At 42.5% G+C, this 27,261-nt stretch overlaps 1 protein-coding gene across 1 annotated transcript; it reads left to right on the top strand.

The window, feature by feature from the left end:
- Nucleotides 1-27,261, top strand: LOC113017799 (beta-1,4 N-acetylgalactosaminyltransferase 2-like). The gene is made up of 7 exons (XM_026160904.1): nucleotides 1-61; nucleotides 524-658; nucleotides 878-964; nucleotides 25,393-25,574; nucleotides 25,767-25,910; nucleotides 26,345-26,573; nucleotides 26,658-27,261. Exons 1-7 carry the CDS (start codon nucleotides 1-3, stop codon nucleotides 26,849-26,851), a joined length of 1,032 nt encoding a protein of 343 aa, XP_026016689.1. The 3' UTR covers nucleotides 26,852-27,261.

Raw genomic sequence — 27,261 nt, 5'->3', positions numbered from 1 at the left:
ATGGTAGTTAACACTGTTGCATCACAGCAAGAAGGTCCTAAATTCATCTCCACCATCTACTGTATTTTTGTGCGGAGTTTGCATGTTCTCTCTGTGTTTTCACTGGTTCTCTTGTATACTCTGGCTTCCTCCCAGAATCCAAACACATGCAGTTAATGAGGTTAGGTTAACTGGTGATTCTAAACTGCCTGTGAATGTGAGTGCCAATAGATGTCTATGTATGTATATGTATATATATTTATGTATATGTATGTGTTAGGCCTACGACGGAGTGGCGACCCACCCTGTTCTCCCAATAAGGATAAGCACAAGAGAATGGATGGGTGAATAATTTAATTAGGAAAACCACTTTCCTAATTAGTCAGAATAAATTACTCTGAATTAAAGACTACTCCTGTTATATTATAAGTCCTTTCAGAGAAATTACCAGCAGTATTATATTACTGTGAATAATATATAATTTGTCACATCTATTGGCACTTAGCCATAAGCAATTAAACTTCATTTTAAAGCTAATGTAAAGTTGTTTGGTTTGAATTCACAGGTTCTGGAGAGACAAAACTGACTATTGAGTCTAGCACCTTGTCGGTCCTCAATGACCTGCTGGCCAAAGTGTCCTATACCAGCACCATCTACCATATAAACACTGGAGACCTTGGTATGTGTCAAAAATGTGAAGAGCTATAACCCACATTTTTAAATGACAATTGAATTTGCAAAATGTCGTGTGCATTTTACATTAGCATTAATGTATGAGTCCTGTGTGTTATATTTAAAATAACTGAAATAATGAGTCCTGAATTGCTTCTTTGTTATTTTTCTTCAAACAAAAGTCCCGCTTGTTCTGAACCTAAACAAATGTTATTTTTGTGTTCAGTCACTTTCCAGTTTGAAAACTATGAAGCCGTGTTTCCCATTACCATCCAGCAGCCTCATGTACCAGTCCTGTATGACATGGGAACAGGTAGAAGTGTACTCTTTATCAGGGGTCAAAAGCCAAGTCCATCCATCCATCCATCTTCATCTGCTTTATCCGAGGCCGGGTCGCGGGGGCAGCAGCCTAAGCAAGCACCTTTTTTTGCTCCTCCTTGAATCGCTACCTTATCATGGTGGAGGGGTTTGTGTGTCCCAGGGATCCCAGGGGCTATGTTGGCTGGGGGCTTTTGCCCCCAGGTAGGGTCTCCCATGGCAAATTGGTCCTGGGTGAGGGACCAGACAAAGAGCGATTCAGAAGACCCTTATGAAAAGGATATCGAGGGAACAGTTTACCCTGCCCGGGATAGGGTTACCGGGGCCCCACCCTGGAGCCAGGCCCGGGGAGGGTGCCCGAGGGCGAGCATCTGGTGGCCGGGCCTTAGTCCATGGGGCCCGGCCGGGCACAGTCCGAAGAGGAGACATGGGCCCATCCTCCCGCAGGCCCACCACCCGCAGGAGGCGCCATAGGGGTCGGGTGCATTGTGTGCCAAGTCCATATTCATTTAAATGCTTCTTTATTATTTGCATCTTGTTTATCATTGCATACAATTAAGAACATTAGCTATGTTGAGGCAGAATCACTGTCTCCTTCCATCATTGTCATTTTCTCATTAACTTACACTAGTGGACCCCCCACCCCCAAAACAAACAAACAAACAAACAAACAAACAAACACTATACTCTCAAAACTCTTCTTCATTCCTAGTTGTTTCCACCTGAAACACTTTGCTTAGTTAAGAACTAGTAACTGATTAGTTAGAAATATCAGCCTAAAGATGTAGGAAATCCACAAGAATATAATAATTATGTCACAATGTTTGAAACGGACTCACGTGCAGACCAGGTATCCTTGGCAAAGAGAAAGTGCGTTTATTTACAGTGAGACACCAGGTGAGGATATATATACAGTGCAGCGGGGGAAAGGGTCCGGGGCTCCAGGGTCCAGGGAGAAACAGGGATTAATCCAATACACGCTCCCAGTGGGTTCCAAACACACACTCACTCGGGTCCAGGGCAGACCTATATACACACAGAGAAAGAAGTCCAGGTTAGGGATAGTCTCAAACTCACAGATACTGATTCAGATACAGGTTCAGGTTCAGGTTATGGTTCAGAGGGACTGACGCTGATGGCTCAACGATCCAGCCAAGGATGACACAGGTCCCTCATCATAAATAGTGCTCCAAATCAGCTGGGATTGGCTGCAGGTGTGACTGTGAGCACAGGTGCGTGGACCAGGGGTGGAAGCCCGTAATGAGCACTGCCCCAGCAGAGGAGAGAGAGTGCAAAGGAAAAACAAACAAAACATCTTGCCAAACACAGAGTCAGCCACTGAGGCACAGGGACCATGACAGTACCCCCCCTCAACGGGAGCCTCCCGGCGACCCACCAGGCGACCCACCAGGCTTACCCGGATGTGAACGGTGGAATTCCCGCAGCATCCGCTTATCCAAAATGGCCGCTCGCGGGACCCAAGAACGCTCCTCCATGCCATACCCCTGCCAATCCACTAGGTATTGAACACCACTCCCCCGGCAACGTGAGTCCATGATGCGGGTGCGAGTAGGCGGGCAAGCCATCCACAATCCGGGCAGGAGGCGGGGGCCTGGAAGGAGGGCACAGAGCGATAGGTTTGTAGCGTAAACGTATTCGATGGAACGCTAAGGACAATTTCCTACACAGCAAAACAAGACACGAGTAGGCAAAGTTCTTCTTCATGTTTCTCGTGCACGGGAGAGAACCGGACAAACGCCGTTCCTTCGCTTGACCCCAGTCGCTCTCGTCCGCTCCCCCGTAACACTGCTCTTTTAGTGAGGTTACATGAATATGCATAGGTTCATTAACATATGACGTCTACATACAAACAAAGAGTACCTTGCCTGTGTGTGTGGCCAAAGTGTGACACCATAAAGACTTCCCTAAACCTGCTGGTCTGGAAGTCCAGCAGTTCATCTAAACAAAAGGCTCTTAGACTAAAACAGATAGATACATAATAATGTGTGGCACCCACAGGCAATGCCGCCCACAGTGCAGGTAGCAGGAAGAATGGAGGCAGGAACGGTCCTTCCATCTGAGGCTGAGAATTGACGGGACAGGGCGTCTGCTTTGATATTTCGGGATCCAGGTCCAGTGATCCAGTGAAAAACAGGGCCCACCTTGCTTGTCGGGCGTTGAGTCTTTTGGCAGATTGCAGGTAGGCCAGGTTTTTATGGTTAGTCTAAACGACAAAGAGTTGAGCCGTGCCCTCTAACCAGTGCCGCCACTCCTCCAAAGCGAGTTTTATTGCCAGCAGCTCTCGGTCTCCAACGTCGTAGTTTCGTTCCGCTGGGGATAGCTGGTGGGAGAAGAAAGCACATGGATGAAGTTTACCTGTCTGTTGCTGTGACAGCACGGCCCCCACACCTGAGTTAGAGGGGTCGACCTCGACCAATTCAATTCAATTCAATTCAATTTTATTTATATAGCGCCAAATCACAACAAAAGTCGCCTCAAGGCGCTTCATAGATAAAGACAAAAACACAACAATCATATGACCCCCTATGAGCAAGCACTTTGGCGACAGTGGGAAGGAAAAACTCCCTTTTAACAGGAAGAAACCTCCGGCAGAACCAGGCTCAGGGAGGGGCGGCCATCTGCTGCCACTGGTTGGGGTGAGAGAAGGAAGACAGGATAAAAGACATGCTGTGGAAGAGAGACAGAGGTTAATAACAGAGATTCAATGCAGAGAGGTCTATTAATACATAGTGAGTGAGAAAGGTGACTGGAAAGGAAAAACTCAATGCATCATGGGAATCCCCCGGCAGCCTACATCTATTGCAGCATAACAGAGGGAGGATTCAGGGTCACCTGGTCCAGCCCTAACTATATGCTTTAGCAAAAAGGAAAGTTTGAAGCCTAATCTTAAAAGTAGAGATAGTGTCTGTCTCCCGAATCTAAACTGGAAGCTGGTTCCACAGAAGAGGGGCCTGAAAACTGAAGGCTCTCCCTCCCATTCTACTTTTAAATACTCTAGGAACAACAAGTAGGCCTGCAGAGCGAGAGCGAAGCGCTCTAATAGGGTGATATGGTACTACAAGGTCATTAAGATAAGATGGGGCCTGATTATTTAAGACCTTGTATGTGAGGAGCAGGATTTTGAATTCAATTCTGGATTTAACAGAAGCCAATGAAGGGAAGCCAAAACAGGAGAAATATGCTCTGTCTTTCTAGTCCCTGTCAGGACTCTTGCTGCAGCATTTTGGATTAGTTGAAGGCTTTTCAGCGAGTTTTTTGGACATCCTGATAATAATGAATTACAGTAGTCCAGCCTGGAAGTAATAAATGCATGAACTAGTTTTTCAGCGTCATGCTGAGACAGGATATTTCTAATTTTAGAGATGTTGCGCAAATGGAAGAAAGCAGTCTTACATATTTGTTTAATATGTGCGTTGAAGGACATGTCCTAGTCAAAAATGACTCCAAGGTTCCTCACCGCGTTACTGGAAGCCAAGGTAATGCCATCCAGAGTAAGAATCTGGTTAGATACCATATTTCTAATATTTTCAGGGCCAAGTACAATAACCTCAGTTTTATCTGAATTAAGAAGCAGAAAGTTAGCGGCCATCCAGGTCTTTATGTCTTTAAGACATTCCTGCAGTTTAACTAATTGGTGTGTGTCATCTGGCTTCATGGACAGATAGAGCTGGGTGTCATCAGCATAGCAGTGAAAATGTATGCTATGTCTTCTAATGATACTGCCTAAGGGAAGCATGTATAATGTAAACAGAATTGGTCCTAGCACTGAACCATGTGGAACTCCATAATTAACCTCAGTGTGTGAAGAGGACTCTCCATTTACATGCACAAACTGGAGCCTATTAGATAGATATGATACAAACTACTGCAGCGCAGTACCTGTAATACCTACAGCATGTTCTAATCGCTCTAATAGGATATTATGGTCAACAGTATCGAACGCTGCACTGAGGTCTAGCAGGACAAGCACAGAGATGAGTCCACTGTCAGAGGCCATAAGAAGATCATTTGTAACTTTCACTAAAGCTGTTTCTGTGCTGTGATGAGCTCTGAAACCTGACTGAAACTCTTCAAATAAACCATTCCTCTGCAGATGATCTGTTAGCTGTTTGACAACTACTCTTTCAAGGATTTTTGATATGAAAGGAAGGTTGGAGATTGGCCTATAATTAGCTAAGACTGCTGGGTCTAGAGATGGCTTTTTGAGTAAAGGTTTAACTACAGCCAGCTTGAAGGCCTGTGGTACATAGCCGATTATTAGAGATAGGTTGATCATTGTTATGATATTTTGATACCACGGTAAGCATTTACAGGATATTGTTTTATACAGGAAAACTGTTACTCAATAAGGCCGATCTACTAGTTGTTTTTCTCTTTCTCTGTGACCCAAGAATTAATGTGTAGGACTCACAAGCTGGTACCTCAAGGTCGAAAACACCACAGAGATGAGACCACTTCCTTACTCCCATCCTCCCTTTTTCTTTATCTCCTGGAAAAGGCTCGTTAAAGGCTAGGTGGTTTGTTTCAGAATTCACTAATGAAAGAACTCTGTATTTTATGTCTAGGAGTGTATTTTGCTGGGATGATCATAAATTATAGCTGAACTGATAAACTACACAAGGGATACTTTGCTCAGAAGGCAGGAAGACGTTTCCTTATTTAGTCTGTACCGGTTTGAACTGGGAAAGCTGACACACGAACCTTTTTTTCTCTATATAAACTGCTGTGTATCAAATAAACCTTTGAGTTGATTCTGGGAAAGCAATCTGAACAGTTTCTGTATCACTTTGTTCTCCTAACTGCTCCCGATATCGTAACTAACCCCGCTGAACGGCATACCTGAGTGTTACTTTGAATAATTAGGAGTCTTATAAGGAAAGGACAAAACTCTGCTTATCGCTCACGCCACGGAGGAAACCCGGGACGGCAATTTCCTTCAATTTTGGTGTCAGAAGTGGGATTCCTGACAGAAGGTAAATATGCGTCTTTCATATTTATATAAAGACCTATTATAGCTCTCTCAGTGATTGATCCATAAAGAAACGGGATATGCTGACGAAGTTTCACTTAGTGATCCAGAGAGATACACTGACGACTTCCTCAGTCCCCGAATAAAGTAAATTAACCCTTGTGTGGTGTTGGTGGACACAGGAAGTTGCCTGTTGTCTTGAATATTTTAATTTTGTTTAAAAAATAATAATAATTAATTGTTTAATTAAACGTACGCTAAAAAGTGAGAAGTTGCTCACTTAGAAAAGTGACACAGAAAGTTGCCTGTTGTCTTAAATACTTCTCGTTAAGTGAGAAGTTGCTCACCAAAGAGTGACACAGGGAGTTGCCTGTTATCTTGAAACGTACGTTAAAAAGTGAGAAGTTGCTCACTCACAGAAAGCTAGTAAATAATTAAATTTAATTTTGTTAAAAAAAAAAAAAAAAAAAAAACGAAAGAAAACTGAAAACGGGTCTCACAGACCCGATTACCATACAAGGGTTAAAAGCAGTAAATTAAAAGCAGAAAGACACAGGAAGTTGCCTGTTGTTTTACGAGAAGTTGCTCGTTAAGCGAGAAGTTGCTCGCTAAGTGAGAGTTGCTCACACAAACAAAAAATTGCTAGCAATAAATTTAAAGTAACCTCAGCTGTGCCGCAGCGAAAATACTAACATAAATCCTTCAAGCGTGTAAACCCCTCTGGAAATCACTGAACATGGGTCAGAATAATTCAAAAACCACAGACAAGTCCGATAAAAAATCAAAATTACCTGTAAAACCAAAAAAAATTAAGTTTAAAGTCTCAAACAACAGCTCAGTACGACTCCCATTTCCGGTTACGTGTAACCCACGTCCACGAATCGGCGAAGACTTCCATGATTACGTATCCAGAACGTGTGGAAGTGCTTATGTGACTGACTTTGTTTACAACTTACGGACTGTAAGTACAATGCATTCTAATTTATTTCCGGAGCCTTATCCCGAACGATTATCGCCAGAAAACAGGTCAGTAGAAATGTTGAATATCATTTGTGATAAGAAAAGTAGTCTGCTTAAAAAGTCCTGTAGAAAATATATGATAGAATGCCGCGACGTGATACATCAAATGTTACCACTATGGAAAAAAGGACCGGAACCAGGTGTAGATACTTTTACATCAAATAAAACTAGTGCAGGCTCCAGCATAGAAAATAAATCTACCGCGGGAAAAGCTAGTCTTGCATGCTCAGCCATTCAGCCCACAGCCCCACCGCCTTACGAAGATGAGACCGAATTAATAGTTGCTGCAGCAGCCGCATGCAAACAACGTCAGCGCTTTGATCCAACCAGCTTAAAAGACAGTGACACAAAACCTGAATCACATGCAACGGGTCTCAGCCACCTAATTGAACAAGATCAGGAAAAACAATATATACGCCGCGAGGAAGAATTAGCAGAACATAGAAAGAGAGAAAAACTTTTGAAAGAAGAATGTGAGGAACTTATGAAAAACAATTTAGACGTCTATGAAGAAAAACTTTTGCATCAGGCAGTGTCCACAATAGACACCCACATGAAACGCCACGATATCGTAGCTAGGGGTTTAGAGGTAGCTAAAGAAATACCTGTTACCCGAACTTTAATAAAGACTTATCTAAAAGAAAAAAAGGAAAAACAAAGCCGGAATGACAAAGGTCCTCACGCCAACACTCGCGGTAGTAAACAAACAGACCCAAAATCTAGTGACGTCAATGACGCTTACCCCTTTATGATAATAGGAGATCAGTGTTGTATTCAGCCCCCTAAAATCTCAGAATTAGTGACAACTATTAAAGAGCTTCCCGATCCTCTTAAAAATCCTACAGCCTTTGTCTCTGCACTACAGAGAAGTACCAGATATCACCATTTGGGTGGTCCGGATTACAGGTACATATTGTGTCAATGCATTCCTGGAGTAACCGAGTCACAACTCATAGAAGAGATAGGTGAATTAGACCCAAAGCATGATAAAGCATCCACAACTGCAGAGTTTTTGTGGGTAAATAATGACAAAGTCGCCGATTTCTTTAAGAATCCAAAGAAATTCCTGCTCACAATGTCCAGAGACAAAATTGACTTAAATGCAGTAACTATGTGTAAACAGAAGCCTGATGAATCTATCCTAGTATTCATAAAACGCTTTATGCACTGTTGGACTGATGAGGCATGCATGCCAGAGTATGGTAATGATCAGATTTTCATCACCACCTTTTTGAACAATATCCACCCCGAATGCTCTCAGTTGCTAAAAGTGACAGCTACTAATAATCTCTACGAATTGAGTAAAGATGCTTTCTTAAAGCTTGTACAACTGAAGGCCAGTGCAGACCTTTTTCCTACTATCACAAAAGCTAAAAGTGTTAAGATAATGTTGAATTTTGATGTAGAAGGCTCAGAGGAAAGTGAGAAATTAATGTATGCAGGACCACCCGCTCCAGCACAGCAAGGAAGTTTCAGAGGACGGAATGGTAAGAATAGAGATGTTTGTTTTTATTGTGGAAGGGCAGGACACTGGTCCAGAGAATGTCGCTTTGCAGCCACCAACAGGGCACACACGCCTCAACCACAGAACGCAGTACAAGTTCCCGCCACTAGGCGTCAGCAGAGCTCTTCCAGTCAAGGTAACTGGCAACCACAAGAAACATGCAATAATGGCCCCACATCTAGGCTGCAGCCTTACAACCCACATTATAACCCACAAGGCAGACAAGCTAGAGGTGCAAATTTAGCTCAGTTTTCCAGTAACCGCAGACACCCAGAGCATGAATCAGAAAGGGAAAGGGTGCGTTACAATTCTCACCATGATCTTTTCCCATCACCTGATAATCCCCGGCTGGGTCGCCACTAGGGAGGCCCAGGTGAGGATGAGGGACAACAGTGTGAAGCACTACACACGATGCTGCATCTGCAGCTGTCCCCTAACACAGAACATTTGCCCATGCTACAAGTAGAAATAGATGGTAAGAAGTACCCATTTTTAGTGGATAGTGGAGCCACTAAAAGTTCACTGTCTGGGAAATTCTATAATGGGCCTGTGTCCTCTGTGTGCATCAACACTATGGGAATTAATGGAACTGTAGTGCAATGCCCTAAAACTCATTCTCTAAAGACACGTTGGGGCTCTAAACCAGATGAAATCACATATCATCCATTTGTAATTATTCCAAACTCGCCTGTGAATTTATTAGGCAGAGATTTAATGGCAAAAATGAATTTGTGTATTTCATTTAACACAAAAGGTGAAATGTTTGCTGATACTGATAACAGCTATGTTTTCTCTGCCTTATGTACCATGGAGAAGGAACAGCCTCTGTGTCAGCTGGACGGCTCAGCAGAGAATGAACTCAACACCTTTTTGTCTGGTATTCCACGACACACACTGTGCCAAAGACGTGTTCAAAAACCACTGCCAGGTAATCCCATATCTGGGAGCCACACTTTTGTTTCTCTCACACTGTTCAACAACATGATAACTGCTCACACAAGTGAAGGCCAAACAGTGGTCTTGTCACATAACTCAGACATAGGTTATGACATAACTACACCATGTCGTCACATAGATCTAACCTATCCTATCCACTGTACTATTTCTGCACTTACGTTGCCAGCTGAATACCAGAATATGACATTGTGGTCTAAAGGTGAGAATGATGTAGGATTTATTGACTGTATACCTTATCACGCACAGCTAAAAAACAACACGCCAGTATATGTCAAGCAGTATCCCATTTCTGTCGAAAAAGCCTCAGCCCTAGATGTCATCATAGGAGATTTATTGACTACAGGAGTGATAAAGCCTACAGTATCTCCATATAATACTCCTGTCAATCCTGTGCCAAAGCCTAACAAACCTGGCGTATGGCGTTTTACACAAGACTTAAGACAAATTAATGCAGTCATTATCCCTTTGCCACCTCTGGTTCCGGATGTCCCCAGCATATTGACATGTATTCCATCCACAGCCACACATTTTACCGTGGTGGATTTATGCTCTGCCTTTTTCTCAGTGCCTGTGCATGTAGATACACAGCCGTTATTTGCATTTACACATAGAAATAAGCAGTACACTTGGACTCGTCTGCCTCAAGGCATGATAGACAGCCCTGCTGCTTTCTCAATGGTGATCCGTGCTACCCTGGACAGCTTTACTCCTCCTGAGGGCTGTACTCTGATCCAGTATGTGGACGATCTCCTCCTCTGTGCTCCGAGTGAGGAATTGTGTCAAACTGCTACACACATGCTTCTCCAGCACCTCCAAAAGACTGGCCACAAAGCATCTGCAAAGAAAATGCAGTACTGTCAGACTTCTGTTCAATATTTGGGATTTACACTGTCTCACGGAAAACGTTCCATGACTGCAGACAGGGTCAAAGCTGTGACCTCCGTCCCTCGGCCTACTACACAGAAGGAAATGCTGTCCTTCTTAGGCATGGTGAACTATTGCAGACAGTGGATACCAGACTGTTCTTTTCATGACCACATTCTGCGTGACTGTTGTAAAAAAAGACAAGCCTCCTCGAATACTGTGGTCCACAGAAATGACTGCCTCTTTCAATGCATTGAAGGGAGCGCTGACCTCCGCCCCTTGTTTGGGTCTGCCTGACTACCACTTACCTTTCCATCTGTACGTTACAGAGAACGGCACGACCTGCACAGGTGTACTGGCCCAAGAGCATGGCAGTGGCTACCGTCCAGTAGCCTTCTATTCAAAGGTATTGCCAGCAGTAGTTCAGGGGATGCCGGCCTGCCTGAGAGCAGTAGCAGCTTGCTCTATCATGATAAGGGACTGCGAGAAGCTTACACTCTCACATGACACTATTCTACACACCAATCACCAGGTCACGACCATTCTAGCAAACATAACTACACAACACATGACCGCACAACGTCGCTCAGGTTATGAAGCTACACTGACCTCCACAGCAAACCTCACCATAAAAGCGAGCAGCACACCCAATTCGCCAGCACATTTATTGATCCATATGCTGTGTTCTTCTGACCGACAGGATGGCTCAGACATGCTTGATGATCATGACTGCATGACACGAATACACGAATCCACAGCACCACGTCCAGATTTAGAACAAACACCTATCCCAGACTCAGCCACGGTTTATGTGGACGGGTCCTGTTCAAGGCCGAATGACAACTCATTTCTTTGTGGCTATTCAGTGGTAACAGTGCCTGACATCATACTAGAGGCTCACTCATTACCATTTCACTCAGCACAAAAAGCAGAGCTCATGGCTTTAATACGCGCCTGTGAGCTCCACTTGGATAAGCGTGTAACAATTTACACAGACAGCCGCTATGCGTTTGGTGTCGTACATGACTTTGGCACATTGTGGAGACAAAGAGGATTTAGATCTGCTGATGGAAAACCGATTGCTAATTCTGATCTTGTGCAGAGACTTTTGCAGGCTATACAGCTACCATCGGCCGTTGCAGTTGTAAAAACGAAAGGACACAGTACAGCTGACACAGACGAAGCAACAGGTAATGCCTTAGCAGACGTGACAGCCAAGGCTGCAGCTGCATCACAGCTCCCACCTCCACAGGAAGTATTATCTGTGCCCCTACAGCTGCCACTTGTTACACTCCCAGACTATTTGGAAACAAATGTTGATTTAAAATTCATACAAGCGCAAGCATCTGCCTGTGATTACACTTATTGGGAGAATAATGGCTGTACCTTAGATGACAGAGATGGCCTGTATAAAAACCTTGAGGGTTTGATTGCCCTCCCATCTTCCCTGCTGCCAGTCCTTGTCCGACATTTTCACGGTGTGAGTCATGTCGGACAAAGAGGGGTAATAGGGGCAATAAAATCAAGATTTGTAATTGAGAAAACATTGCATGCAGTAAAAAGCATATTAGCAACCTGTCTAACATGTGCACGAACTAATGTAGGAAAACCAAAAGCGAAACATCAGCATTTACCACAACCAGATTTTCCATTTCATACATTACAAATTGATTTCACACACATGCCAGCACAAGGAAGCATCAAGTACTTACTGGTAATAGTGGATCAATTTAGTAAATGGGTAGAAGCTTATCCAACCTCAAAAGAAACTGCAGAAGTAGTCTGTCAAAAGTTGTGCAATGAAATAATACCCAGATTTGGAATACCTCACCAAATTAACAGTGATAGAGGACCTTCATTTACATCAGAAGTAATTCAAAAGTGTACTAAAACTCTAGGAATAGACTGGAAATATCATGTGCCATACCATCCTCAGAGTTCAGGGGTTGTAGAAAGAATGAATAGGACCATAAAAAAATCGCCTGACTAAAGCAATGATAGAAACAGGAATGACCTGGATCAAACTACTTCCTCAAATCCTCTGCGAGATTAGAATGACTCCATCCGCAGCAACCAAATTATCTCCATTTGAAATAATCATGGGAAGACCATTTCCAACACCATGGTCAGCTTCCAGAGGGGCACCGCTATTGGAAGGGGACATAGACACTGCATTGTCCGACTATGTCCACAATCTGGTAGAAACACTGAATAATAACTATCAGAAAGTTTGTCTCTCCCAGCCTCTCCCCTCCACAGATCCAACCCACAAGTGGAGACCAGGGGACGCGGTGTTAGTGAAGTCACTAAAACCAAGGACACTCGGGGAGGCCGCGTTTTCCAGCCCCCAGACTGTACTGGCAGTGACGAGAACCAGCATCCTTACGGACGGACAACCTCAGTGGATTCATGCCAGCAGGGTTAAGACCAGCCCAATCGGACCATCTCAGGCGTCGGATCAAGCAGACGACATCTCCGGCGGGCCAACGCCCGGAACCAGAGCAAATAAACACACACGGGTAGATGACATCTCAGGCGAGCCAGCGCCCGGATCCAGTGCACACACGCAATCACTGATTAACACACAACGTCTGAAAGAGCCACAGCAAGGTACTCGAACATCCAGCAGGAATAGAAAGCCAAAAGTACCACATGATGTCTAACCTGATAAAGCTAGACTCACTCCATCCTGATAATGAAGAAAATGAAATGCCCATTGTCATCATACGGCGCTTATTCGATGTCTCTCGAACCTGGGACCAGGCCAGAAGACGACTGAAGAACTGTTTTTCTTATATATTTAGGTTATTCATCATACTTATCGCATTAACCTTAGGATTTTTCTTTGCTATTTTGTATTGTAAACTGCAACCATGTTCACATTTCTGTAGGTCATATTTTGCTGACGATACCTCATGCTCTATTTTGCGAGACACCTACTTAATGCACTCTTCACGTTCCCTAAAATCAGTAAATGGCAACATAGACGCCACTAATAAACCATTTTATGCACCCTCTAGAGTAGGAGTCAACTCCTGGTATGAAAATGCTAGAACAGCTGCTCGTGATTTAGGAAACAGCAATTGTTATGTCTGTTCAAAGGGTAATCCAGAACAGGTTATAGTGGGATACCCAATCTCAGGTTTTCCCCTGACAAGGATGCTATTCAAAAATGATGAAAAAGGGCCCTTAACAGTAACCCTGATTGAAGCGGTGCGAGTAGAACTAAGTCCTTTAGATTGTCTACTCATATACACAGGACAAGTCTCTAGTAAGGATGTTAGCATGATTAACGACTCTACCCACCCCTGTAACCCAATGAAGCGCCCCGAAGACCGCACTGAACCTCTTTCGCCCCCAAAACAGGTGCGCCATCACCCAAATATCTTGATGACATGCATACACCGACCAAAACTTGAAAACATAAATTATGACGCGCAAAACTATACATTTTTTTCTGACTCTCCAGGAGCACACTGTAACGAAACATGGCTAGCAGCGAGTGTTGACAGGACACAACATAGACATATGTTTTCTTATATATATGCATATATAAGTACGCATTCAGATAACTCCACAATCCTGCATTCTCCCAGCACACTAAACGACTCGTACTGGGGAGGCATATTAAAAGGCTTTACAGCTTCGCGCCTGACCAGACCAATCCCACATGCTTATTGGATGTGCAATAATACCCTTAGAGTGGCTTTACCTGTTAATTGGACCGGTACCTGCGGTCTGGTAACTTTAGCTCAAGAACTACTAATACAACAAACCTCAGATCTGCCTGTATCCAGCAGACGTACAAAACGCTCCGCTTACTCACATAACGTTTACATAGATGCTATAGGGGTTCCACGCGGGATACCAAGGGAATTGAAGGCACAAGGGGAAATATCCGCAGGGTTTGTCTCACTAATACCGCATATACAGGTAAACAAAAATGTAGCCTGGATCAATTATGTTTATTATCATCAGCAAAGACATACTAATTTGACCAATACGGCCCTTAAGGCCCTAGGAGAACAGATGTCTGCTACCTCTTTAATGACCATGCAAAATAGGATGGCCTTAGACATGCTGTTAGCTGAGAAAGGAGGTGTTTGCGCGATGTTTGGAGATGTTTGCTGTACTTTCATTCCCAATAATACCGCCCCTAACGGTTCATTTACACGAGCTATGAATAAACTTGAAACATTACAGATAGAACTGAGAACCAATGCAGGTCACGGTCAGTGGCTAGACAAGTGGCTGCAGGACACGTTTGGAAAATGGAAGGAACTAATTTTAGCTTTTGTAACCATTGTAGCATGTATTATTTTGTTTTTGATGATTATTGTCTGTTGTGTGGTACCCTGTGTACGTTCAATGATAACCCGTATAGCTACTAGTACAGCTACTTCAATGTATTTTCAATTGGCACAAATTGACCCAGATTATGTGTCAGATGTCATCAATGATGATCCTGATGTATGTATTGAGCATTAGATTGTGAATTACTCGATTGTCAAAGAAGAGAATGACGTTTTCTTCTTTTTCTTTTCTTCTTTTTAAGATTTTGATATTAAGCTCACTCGAAGGACTAGTTACATTTATGATTTGTTTCACATTTATGATTTGTTTCACGTTTATGATTTATCTTTATATTATGTTATTACATTCTGTCTTTATACTATGTTATCATTACATGATAAAAGGGGAGAACTGTTATGATATTTTGATACCACGGTAAGCATTTACAGGATATTGTTTTATACAGGAAAACTGTTACTCAATAAGGCCAATCTACTAGTTGTTTTTCTCTTTCTCTGTGACCCAAGAATTAATGTGTAGGACTCACAGGCTGGTACCAGAAGGTCGAAAACACCACAGAGATGAGACCACTTCCTTACTCCCATCCTCCCTTTTTCTTTATCTCCTGGAAAAGGCTCGTTAAAGGCTAGGTGGTTCGTTTCAGAATTCACTAATGAAAGAACTCTGTATTTTATGTCTAGGAGTGTATTTTGCTGGGATGATCATAAATTATAGCTGAACTGATAAACTACACAAGGGATACTTTGCTCAGAAGGCAGGAAGACGTTTCCTTATTTAGTCTGTACCGGTTTGAACTGGGAAAGCTGACACACGAACCTTTTTTTCTCTATATAAACTGCTGTGTATCAAATAAACCTTTGAGTTGATTCTGGGAAAGCAATCTGAACAGTTTCTGTATCACTTTGTTCTCCTAACTGCTCCCGATATCATAACTAACCCCGCTGAACGGCATACCTGAGTGTTACTTTGAATAATTAGGAGTCTTATAAGGAAAGGACAAACTCTGCTTATCGCTCACGCCACGGAGGAAACCCGGGAAGGCAATTTCCTTCAATCATATTTAAGATTGAAGAATTAATTAATGGCAGGACTTCTTTGAGCAGTTTTGTAGGAATGGGGTCTAAAAGACACGTTGATGGTTTGGAGGAAGTAATTATTGAAGTTAACTCAGAAAGATCAATTGAAGAAAAAGAGTCTAACTTAACATCAATGGTACTAAGAGTAACTCTAGATATTATTACATCTGTGGCAAATGGCAAGGCAAGGCAAATTTATTTGTATAGCACAATTCAACAACAAGGTGATTCAAAGTGCTTTACAGAGACATTAGAAACAAAAACAAATAAAAAGCATGATTTAAAATTGATTAAAACAAGCAAACAAACAAACTAACTAAACACACACATTCACATTCACACCTGTTCGCGCAATCTGAACCCTTATCGTAAGGGGAGCTACCAGTCCTTCTGTGGACGAGCTAATTTCTATTTTAAATTCCCTGAATTTAAAATACTCTCTAGACCCAGTCTAGACCCAGCTGGGGAGCTACCCAGAGCTCTAGACCCACACTTGTTCGCGCAATCTGAACCCTTATCGTAAGGGGAGCTACCAGTCCTTCTGTGGACGAGCTACTTTCTATTTTAAATTCCCTGAATTTAAAATACTCTCTAGACCCAGTCTAGACCCAGCTGGGGAGCTACCTAGAGCTCTAAACCCACTTAACAAACAAACAAACAAAACAGTATATAAAATCAGTAGTTAATGTAAGTTTTGAAATTTAAGCTTAAAAGTGTGGATTTGGTGCTTTATTCAAATGCAGCTGAGAATAGGTGAGTCTTCAACCTGGATTTAAATAAACTGAGTGTTTCAGCTGATCTGAGGCTTTCTGGGAGTTTGTTCCAGATATAAGGAGCATAAAAGCTGAATGCAGCTTCTCCGTGTCTGGTTCTGACTCTGGGAACTGATAAAAGACCTGATCCAGATGACCTGAGGGATCTGGAAGGTTCATACTGGGTCAGGAGGTCACTGATGTATTTTGGTCCTAAACCATTCAGAGCTTTATAGACCAGCATTAGAACTTTAAAGTCTATCCTCTGACGGAAGGGCAGCCAGTGTAAAGACCTCAGAGCTGGACTGATGTGGTCCACTTTTTTGGTCTTAGTGAGGACTCTTAGTGAGGACTCGAGCAGCAGATTATTGGTAATTTTTTCTCTAATGATAAAAATTTTATTTGTGAAGAAGTTCATGAAGTCATTACTAGTTAACGTTAAAGGGATGGTTGGCTCAAAAGAGCTCTGACTTTTTGTCAGCCTGGCTACAGTGCTGAAGAAAAACCTGGGGTTGTTCTCATTTACTTCAATCAGTGATGAATAGTAAGATGTTCTGGCTTTGCGGAGGGCTTTCTTATAAAGCAGCAAACTATTTCTCCAGGCTAAATGATGATCCTCTAGATTTGTGACACGCCATTTCCTCTCCAGATTACGAGTCATCTGCTTTAGGGTACGTGTTTGAGAATTATACCACGGAATCAGGTACTTCTGATTTGAGGACTTAGTTTTCACAGGAGCTACAGTATCCAGAGTCGTACGTAGTGAGGAGGTGAAATTATTAACAAGATAATCGACCTCTGTTGGGGTAGCGTTCAGATAGCTGCTCTGCTCTGTGTTGGAACAGGGCATTGGAGATGATAACAGAGGGTGGATTATATTCTTAAACTTAGTTACAGTGCTTTCAGAAAGACATCTACTTTGATAAAGTCTACTCTTCACCGCTGTGTAATCAATTATTGTAAAAGTAAATGTTATCAGGAAATGATCAGACAGGAGAGGGTTTTCAGGAAACACTGTTAAATGTTCAGGTTCGATGCCATATGTTAAAACAAGATCTAGAGTGTGATTAAAGTGGTGGGTGGGTTCTTTTACATTTTGAGAGAAACCAATTGAATCTAATAACAGATTAAATGCCATGTTGAGGCTGTTATTTTTAGCATCTACATGGATGTTAAAATCACCGACAATAATTATTTTATCTGAGCTCAGAACTAAATTAGATATAAAGTCTGAGAAATCAGACAGAAACTCTGTGTAAGGCCCAGGTGGACGATAGATGATAACAAGTAAGACTGGTTTCTGAGTTTCACAGCTGGGGTGGACAATGTTAAGCATCAGGCTTTCAAATGAATTAAAAGTCTGTCTTGGTCTTTCATTAATTAATAGGCTGGTGTGAAAAATTGCTGCCACACCGCCCCCTCGGCCTGTGCTTCGAGATTTCTGGTTGTTAGAATGACTCGGGGGTGTTGATTCATTTAAACTAACATAATCATCCTGCTGCAACCAGGTTTCTGTAAGGCAGAGTAAATCAATTTGTTGATCAATTATTAAGTCATGTACTAACAGAGACTTGGAGGAGAGAGACCTAATATTTAATAATCCACATTTCACTGTTTTACTGTTTGGTTCAGATGTGGATACTGTATTGTTCTTTCTTTGTAATTGTTTATGTTTAAGTTGTTTGTTGCTGGTTTTTAGTTTGTTTTTTGTCTTTTTGGAAGCTGACACAGTCTCTACGGAGATGGGTTTTTGGGGGGGTAGCAGGAGGAGAGAAGCTGCAGAGAGGCGTGTAAGACTGCAACTCTGCTTCCTGGTCCCAACTCTGGATAGTCATATTTTGGGGGGTTTAATAAATTTGTCCATATTTCTAGAAATGAGAGCTGCTCCATCCAAAGTGGGATGGATGCCGTCTCTCCTAAAAAGACCAGGTTTCCTCCAGAAGGTTTGCCAATTATCTATGAAGCCCACATAGTTTCTGGGACACCACTCAGACAGCCAGCAATTTAAGGAGAACATGCGGCTAAACATGTCACTCCTGGGGCCTGTTCTTCGTACCTCGCTAAGTAAGTTAGCTGGATTTGATTGTTGACGATTTCGCGTGATCTTGGATCGATCGCGGCCACGCAGGTATGTCCGCTTCATTTATACGAAAGCAACAGCGATATTCCACCACTGTTTCACCATAAATAAATAACATCAATGTAACTAAAGATAATGCAGCACTTGATCCTTTTATTGATGTCACACAGATACATACAGGTCATTTCCTAAAAAAGGGAAATGTACTATTAACATTCTATTACATGTATGTGATTATTACAGATGTAATTCATATTTTAGAGTAGTAATTGTAAATTACTTCGTGTAATCAAGATGAGAGACCACGGCTATAAAAGCGAAGGTGGATTTGGGAAGTCTGTTGCAGCCATGTCCTGTCCGTTTACGCGAGCCACCCATTGCGGAAGGTGCAAGATTGATAAGGAGAGTCCTCAGAATCCAGCGTATATTGCGGGATAGACAGGATCCTTTAGCTCAGCGCGATGCGTAGCCCCTTTTACGACACCCAGTGATGTCACATTACTGCGTCCAGCTGTACTAATCGTCAACAACAGGTGTGTTCGGGGAACCGGATTAGCGAGCTCACGGTTAGCGCGATGGTTTGGTCTTGGATGTGTCATTTGATCTTGGATGTAGTAAGCGACGTATGAAGAACGGGCCCCTGGTCTGATTGGGGAGGGGACCAGAGAAAACTACAGAGTCCGACATTGTTTTGGCAAAGTTGCACACCGATTCAATATTGATTTTAGTGATTTCCGATTGGCGTAACCGGCTGTCATTACTGCCGACGTGAATTATGATCTTACTGAATTTACGTTTACCCTTAGCCAGCAGTTTTAAATTTCCTTCAATGTCGCCTGCTCTGGCCCCTGGAAGACAATTGACTATGGTTGCCGGTGTCTCTAGCTTCACATGTCTGAGAACAGAATCGCCAATTACCAGAGTTTGACCCCCAGCGGGTGTGTCGCCGAGTGGGGAAAAACGGTTAGACACATGAATGGTGGTGTACCTGGGGCTTCTGTTTAGGACTATGCTTCCTCCTCACCGTGACCCAGCCTCCCTCTTTCCCCAGCTGCTTGGGATCTGCCGGGGAACAGCTAGCGGGGCCTATGCTACAAATGAAGGGTGCGAAGCCGAGTCTCCAATTCAGTAATCCTGGCCTCCAGCTGCAAATATGCTACATTTGTTACAGATATCATTACTGCTAAAGGAGGCCGAGGACTAACTAAACATCTGACCCAATGAGTAAGAAAGTGCAGGAGGGACAGGTGAAGTAGCCATGGTGCTAATGAGTCGAGTTTCTTAAAATGACTAGTCCCAGTAACAAAGGCGCTTGTCGACTTAGAAATTGAGGGAAACTCACAACAGACCTGGCAGAACATCATGTTATCATCTTGTTTGGCTCTGCAGAACTAAAATACCTGTGTAAATCCATCTGCTTTTACACACATACTTACATAACGATCAGCAAGTCTCTGCACGATCAACCTCTATTACATTTAAGCTTGCTGCAGGAGATTTCACTTGTCATGTTTGATAGTAAGCTAACGATTGATAAGAAGATGCCAAAGGAATTGGTGCGCAATTAATCTGTGACTTACCAATCAGTGCTGCCACTCTCTATACACAGTTAACATATTTCCAATGTAACATACGAAATAAAAAAACCCTCACTATAGGGTTTGACAAAGTCTTTCAGTTACAATGTTCCTATTACATATTATTATTATTATTATTATTGTTATTATTATTATTATTATTATTATTATTATTATTATTATAATTAATAAAAAGAATCTGTTTATTGTATAAGATTAAAATAAAATGATAAACTTTAAGGGAAATGTTTACTGAGGTTATAAATCAAGTGAGCATAAGGGTAATGTTTTGAGACTTTATTACCAGTGTTGGGAAGGTTACTTTTAAAAAGTATTCCCACTACAGTTTACAGAATACATGCTCCAAAATGTATTTTGTAACGTATTCTGTTACATTACTCAATGAGAGCAACGTATTTTGAATACTTTGGATTATATTAATATATTATCAAGCTTTTTACAACTACATGAATGAACTATTGCTGTGTGATTTCTAATTTTTAATGAAGGATACTCACCATACCAACACCAACTAGATTTTTAAATCTTAATATAAAATGAGTAACACTAGGGTGGGCATTAGGTAAGGCTGCACTTTTTGCTGCCTTCTCGTATAGAAAACTATTTTGCGCATGTATAAAACAGGTCTGCGGCTCCAAACTGTAGTTAAGGGACATCTGGCTAATACATTTGGTTCTGTGTCTGGCTCATTACCGAAAAATAGCTTTACTTTGTTGTATGGGTCAACTTTGCTAGCGAGAGACAAAGAGAAGCGTTGAAAGGCTGCTCAAATGGAACCTACTGTTTCGTAGGAAAACATGAACACAGTGTACAGTCTAGTCTTAACAGCTTACTTACAACTGGGCTTGTCAGTCACTCATTTTGGCTGCAGTGGTTATTATTATATTTACATGCTTGCATCTCCCGTTTCTGGTCATTGACAACTCGTACTTTTCGACTCTCCTTTTTCTCTCTCCCTTGCGCTCACGGACACATAACGGGTATGGCAGTCCATTCTCCCGGCAGACTACACTGCCCATGAGGCGACATTCTTTAGGGCTATGCCTGTAACACTCTGCCTGTTGCCTTCATATTAAATCATTTCTTGAATAATAATTTTTAAAAATATTTCTTCACGTCATTATGCTGGCCACAAGTAGAGGTGACAGTGGCCACTTTTTTTTTTTTTTTTTTGGGGGGGGGGGGGATAATGCAATGGAATAATGCAAACTAAAACTACATAATAATTTCACAATCTTTAATTAGGGGTATAACATGGCATAAGATAATATAATAATCTCACAGTGCCCACAACTTAATATTTTGTTGCACAACCTTTTGAGGCAATCCCTGCAATCAAACAATTCCTGTAACTGTCAATGAGACTTCTGCACCTCTCAGCAGGTATTTTGGCCCACTCCTCATGAGCAAACTGCTCCAGTATTTTCTGGTTTAAAAGGTGCCTTTTGCAGACTACATGTTTCAGCTCCTTCCAAAGATCCTCAATGGGATTGAGGTCAGCGCTCACAGAAGACCACTTTAAAATAGTCCACTGTTTTCCTCTTAGCCATGGGTGTTTTTAGCTGTGTGTTTTGGGTCATTGTCCTGTTGACCTGCGACTGAGACCAAGCTTCCTGACACTGGCCAGCACATTTCTCTCTAGAATCCCTTTTTTTTTTTTTTTTTTTTTTTTTTAGTGACATCAGAAAAAGCAGCATGCGACATCACGTGATGGCGGAGCTTCAGTTCATCCTTTGTCATCTTTTTTTTTTTTTTTTAATAGGACAGGGGGAGAGAAAGAAAGAAAACCAAAGGGGAGAAGAGACGGTGAGAAGGGGGGGAAGAGAGAGAAAAAAAAAAAAAAAACAACAAAAAAAAACCCCTGGGTCACCTGTATGGAGAAAAAAAAAAAAAACACACAGAGGAGACAGCAAACAACAAAGAGCAACATAATAATAGAAAAAAAAGCACCATCACAATAAACTACCTAGTCATAAATATCAATAGTTACTAAATAATAGACGATATTGTTCAGCACACAAGATAGACAGCGCACAGTGTGCTTTGAGGCAGCAGCCAAGAAAGCTGTAGTCCGCGTCTGTGAATACCCATCTGTACACCTGTGTGCATACCTGTGTGGATCAGCATGCTTGCATTCCAAAGGTTTCTCCATGTAATGATCTGTTAGGGAGTGTGGGGAGCCACAGCCCTGTCCTTTATGGTATCAAGCGGGTATGGAGGAGATCAAAACTCCAGACATCCAGAGGCCCCCAGAATACAAGAGACCAGGGAAGACCCACAGAGGGGCAGCTGCGCCACTGTCCCAGTAAGAGCTAAGGAGAGTCCCAGATGAGGGCTCATTCAGCAGCTGCGGAGCAGAAGCCAGGGGGAGTTGCAGTGATGCGCCTGTGGGCTCCGCCGGCAGCCAGCTGTGCCTGAGTGACCGAGCCCCAGGCCGAGAGGCTGGGGGCACCCCACCTCTCTAGAATCCCTTAATAGTCTTGAGATTTCATTATACCCTGCACAGATTCAAGACACCCTGTGCCAGATGCAGCAAAATAGCCCCAGAACATAACCGAGCCTCCCCCAGGTTTCACAGTTGGGACAGTGTTCTTTTGTTGATATGCTTCTTTTTTCCATCTGTGAACATAGAGCTGATGTGCCTTGGCAAAAAGTTCAATTTTGGTCTCATCTGTCCACAGGGCATTCTCCCAGAAGATTTGTAGCTTGTCAACATGTAGTTTGGCATACTCCAGTCTGGCTTTTTTATGATTTGTTTTCATCATTGGTGTCCTCCTTGGTCGTCTCCCATGTAGCCCACTTTGTCTCAAAAAGTGACGAATGGTGCACTGATGTTTCTTGCGCATGAAGTTCAGCTTGGATGTCTTTAGAAGTCTTCCTGGGCTTTTTTGTTACCATTTGGATTATCCGTCTCTTTGATCTGTCATCAATTTTCTCCTGCGGCCACGTCCAGGGAGGTTGGCTACAGTCCCATGGATCTTAAATTTCTGAATAACATGTGCACCTGTAGTCACAGGAACATCCAGCTGCTCAGAGATGGTCTTATATCATTTACCTTTAACATGCTTATGATTATCTTTCTAATCTCCTGAGACAAATCTTTCTTTTGCTTCCTCTGGTCCATGTTGAGTGTGGTACACAACATGTCACAAAACAACACAGTGATTACCTGGAGTCCTATATATAGGCCTACTGACTGATTACAAGATTATAGACACCTGTGATGCTGATTAGTCGACACACCTTGGATTAACATGCCCCTTTGGTCACATTATTTCCATTCTTTTCTAGGGGTACCATCATTTTTGTCCAGGCCTGTTTCATGCATTTATTTTTTAAGTAATTCACTTGAAGCATGGTTGTGTCACTGCAGGGGCAGCGGTTGTGTCACGGCTGGGGCAGCGGTTGTGTGGTTGAATGAATGAGGATCCAAGATGCAGATGGCAGTGGAGATGTGAGTGGAGCTTGATTTACAGTGAAAATAACAAAGGTGAGGACAGAACTGAACATAAACCTAAACTGGGAAAAACTAACAAACAAACCTGAAAACATAAGGACAGCGGCAGATACACAGAGATGACAGATGAAGAAGGCTGGGCAGAGAGACGTGGAGAAACACTGATTGACACGGAGTAACACAGAGGATTTACTGAGAAGCACAGACGATGCGACGAGGAGCACAGGCAGACGCACACTATAAATACACACAGGGTAAAGAGGGAATGGCACACAGGAGGGGAATACAGCTGAACCTAGTTCACCAGACGAGACACAAACCTTCAAAGTAAAACAGGAAACAAACAGTCTGTTTTACAACACAAACACAGGGACACGAACAGAGCAGAGAGGACAGACACAGGTAAGGCTGATAAAACACTAAACTCCAGGTTCAACCCTAAACTAATACAAAATCACAATTAACACAAAACACATGATGAAATCCAAAGGAAACAAAACGCTGGGTCAAAATGACCAAGGCTCATGACAGGTTTAAAAGCAGGGTTTGACTGTCATTGTTTAATATTTATAGATTTTTTATTTATTATTACTTTTGTCAGATTAAAGTTATTTCTTTGACCATTGTGAGTTTTTTGATTGACCAAAGGTTACCAACTATTTTGTCAACAAAGTAACTGTATTCTCAATATCGCCTTTTTAAACGGTAACTGTAACGGAATACAGTTACTGATATTTTGTATTTTAAATACATAACGCTGGTACATATACTCCCCAACACCTGTTGAATACATTAGATTTTTTTTAAACCGGAGAATGCACCCACTGCTGGTTATTAGAAGGAATGCACATTTAATTTAGTTTGAATGATTCAGAAATGATTCAGGGCTTTCGCTTTGGTGGCCTCAGAATCTCATCTCTGATTTTGCGGATGATGTGGTTCTGTTGGCTTCATCGGGTGAGGGCCTCCAGCTCGCACTGGAACGGTTCGCAGCTGAGTGTGAAGCAGCGGGAATGAGGATCAGCACCTCCAAATCTGAGGCCATGGTTCTCAGCCGGAAAAGGGTGGAGTGCCCACTCCGGGTCGGGGATGAGTTCCTGCCCCAAGTGGAGGAGTTCAAGTATCTCGGGGTCTTGTTCGCGAGTGATGGGAGAAGGGAGCCGGAGATCGACAGACAGATTGGGGCTGCAGCTGCAGTAATGCGGACGCTGCACCGGTCCGTCATGGTGAAGAGGGAGCTGAGTGTAAAAGCGAAGCTCTCAATTTACCGTTCGATCTACGTCCCTACCCTCACCTATGGCCACGAGCTGTGGCTAGTGACCGAAAGAACGAGATCGCGGATACAAGCGGCAGAAATGAGCTTCCTCCGAAGGGTGGCTGGCCTCTCCCTTAGAGATAGGGTGAGAAGTTCGGCCATCCGGGAGGGGCTCAGAGTAGAGCAGCTGCACATCGAAAGGAGCCAGCTGAGGTGGTTTGGGCATCTGACAAGGATGCCCCCTGGGAGCCTCCTGGGTGAGGTGTTCCAGGCATGTCCCACCGGGAGGAGGCCCCGGGGCAGACCCAGGACACGCTGGAGAGATTATATCTCTCGGCTGGCCTGGGAATGCCTTGGTGTTCCCCCGGATAAGCTGGAGGAGGTGGCTGGGGGGAGGGAGGTCTGGGCCTCTTTGCTTAGGCTGCTGCCCCCGCAACCCAGCCTCGGATAAAGCGGATGAAGATGGATGGATGATTCAGAAATCTAATGCTACTCTGTGCCATTACTAGTAATCCATCTTTTATAACAATATTCTCTGTATACTTCTGTTTGTTAGATATCAGCTCTCAAGTTACCATTGTCACAAAGACCTTCCTGCGCTACAAACAACTGAGGGTGTTGTTGGATAGTATCCGGACATTCTATAGTAACATAAAAGTGATTATTGCAGATGACAGCTTAGAACCAGAGAGCATTACTGGAGAAAACATCCAGCATTACATCATGCCTCCAGCACAGGTATGGACATGCAATAATTTCATGATTTATGAGTATTTAGCAATATTTTGGACTAAAATTACATTTATAGAACATAAGATATGCAATTGTCGATTCAATTTATGGAAGATTTATCAAGTACAATTTCAGTTAAACCATCAAACCAGGTACCATTCCAATATATGAATTTGGAATGTTTTTTTTTTTCCTCAGGGCTGGTTTGCAGGCAGAAATCTGGCTGTGTCACAGGTTACCACCAAGTACTTCTTGTGGGTGGATGATGACTTTTTGTTTTCTGAGAAGACAAAGATAGAGAAACTTGTGGAGGTGATGGAGGCAGTCCCAGAACTAGATATGGTAAGGATAAAATAGCTTGTGTTGGATCGTTCAGTTTGTTTTAACTGGTTTAAGTAGAACTGTAACAGCTACAGTAGTATGCTGATGACCCTAACGTTGTACTTTTAGAATATGCAGCCTTTGTTGTTCACCTAGGTTTTTGTATTCAGGTGGCAAAAACTAACAATTCTAACTGACACAGAGAAAAATTATTTTCAAGATTCAAGAATTAGGGTGAAGGGGTTGGGATGGTATTTTTACAGGTGATACTGTACACTTAATGAGTTAAAAAAGAAGGGGAAAAGAGGAAGAGAGCTGAGTATGTAACAAACTGAGATGGTCTTTTGTTTTCAAAAGTAATTTAAGATTATTCTTCTCAATCACCAGGTTTGAACATCTGTTACATCTGTTTAGGGTTGACTTTATAATGAGTTGTTTGGTTTTTCTCTAATTAGGTTGGTGGGTCAGTGCAAGGGAACACGTTTCACTTTTCTATTCTGTATGAGGAAGGAGATGAAAACGAAGGTGGCTGCCTCTACAGGAAGTCTGGTGGTAAATTCCATTCCCTTCCTAGTTACCCACAATGCCATTTGGCCAGTGGAGTGGTCAACTTCTTCCTGGCTCGTACAGATGCCATGCAGAGGGTGAGATTTGACCCGAAGCTCCAGCGAGTAGCACATTCAGGTAAGTCCAGATCTCAAAACAGTTTACATTGAAAATTGCAGTATAATTTTTTGTCAAATGGCAAATCTCTCTTTCTGACTTTAGAGTTCTTCATGGATGGCATGGGCTCTTTGATGGTTGCCTCATGTGGTGATGTGACAATTGACCATCAACCTAAAACAGAAGAAAACCGTAATCCTACCTACAACAAATTCAGAAGCCCTGGAAGAAATGATGCAGAATTCAAACTGCAGCTTCACTTTTTCAAAAACTACCTTAAGTGCATTAGATATGGATAGAAGACTATAAACGAGCATAAGGGTCAGTTGTTGTCATACATGTTGCACTTCATCTGAACATTTTCTTATCTTTCATTTTTATTGTTTTGTCATTGTTCCAGAATTGACAGAGCTTGGGATTATAAGTGAAAATAGCTATTTTGTGGCTTTCTGTTGGGTTTTATTGTTCCTGATTAGATTTTTTATTTATTCTATAGAAAGTTTGATGTCTTATGCTATTGTTAATAAGGTTAGGGTTATTTAATCTAGTATATTGAACTTTTATTGTTCTGTTTTCTGCACTATTTCTTTTTCTTCAATATATCAATGCTTTTGTTGCTAGCAGATAGTCATAATCACCCATAGTTTGCATGGATCACACAAACACTTACTATTTACTCTCTGGACATAAAAAATGAAAACCAAAAATA

The sequence above is a fragment of the Astatotilapia calliptera genome, unplaced genomic scaffold (assembly GCF_900246225.1).
Source record: "Astatotilapia calliptera unplaced genomic scaffold, fAstCal1.2 U_scaffold_20, whole genome shotgun sequence".
Classification (NCBI taxonomy): domain Eukaryota; kingdom Metazoa; phylum Chordata; class Actinopteri; order Cichliformes; family Cichlidae; genus Astatotilapia; species Astatotilapia calliptera.
The sequence above is the reverse complement of the archived record's forward strand: the minus strand, read 5'-3'. Positions and strand labels throughout refer to the sequence as shown.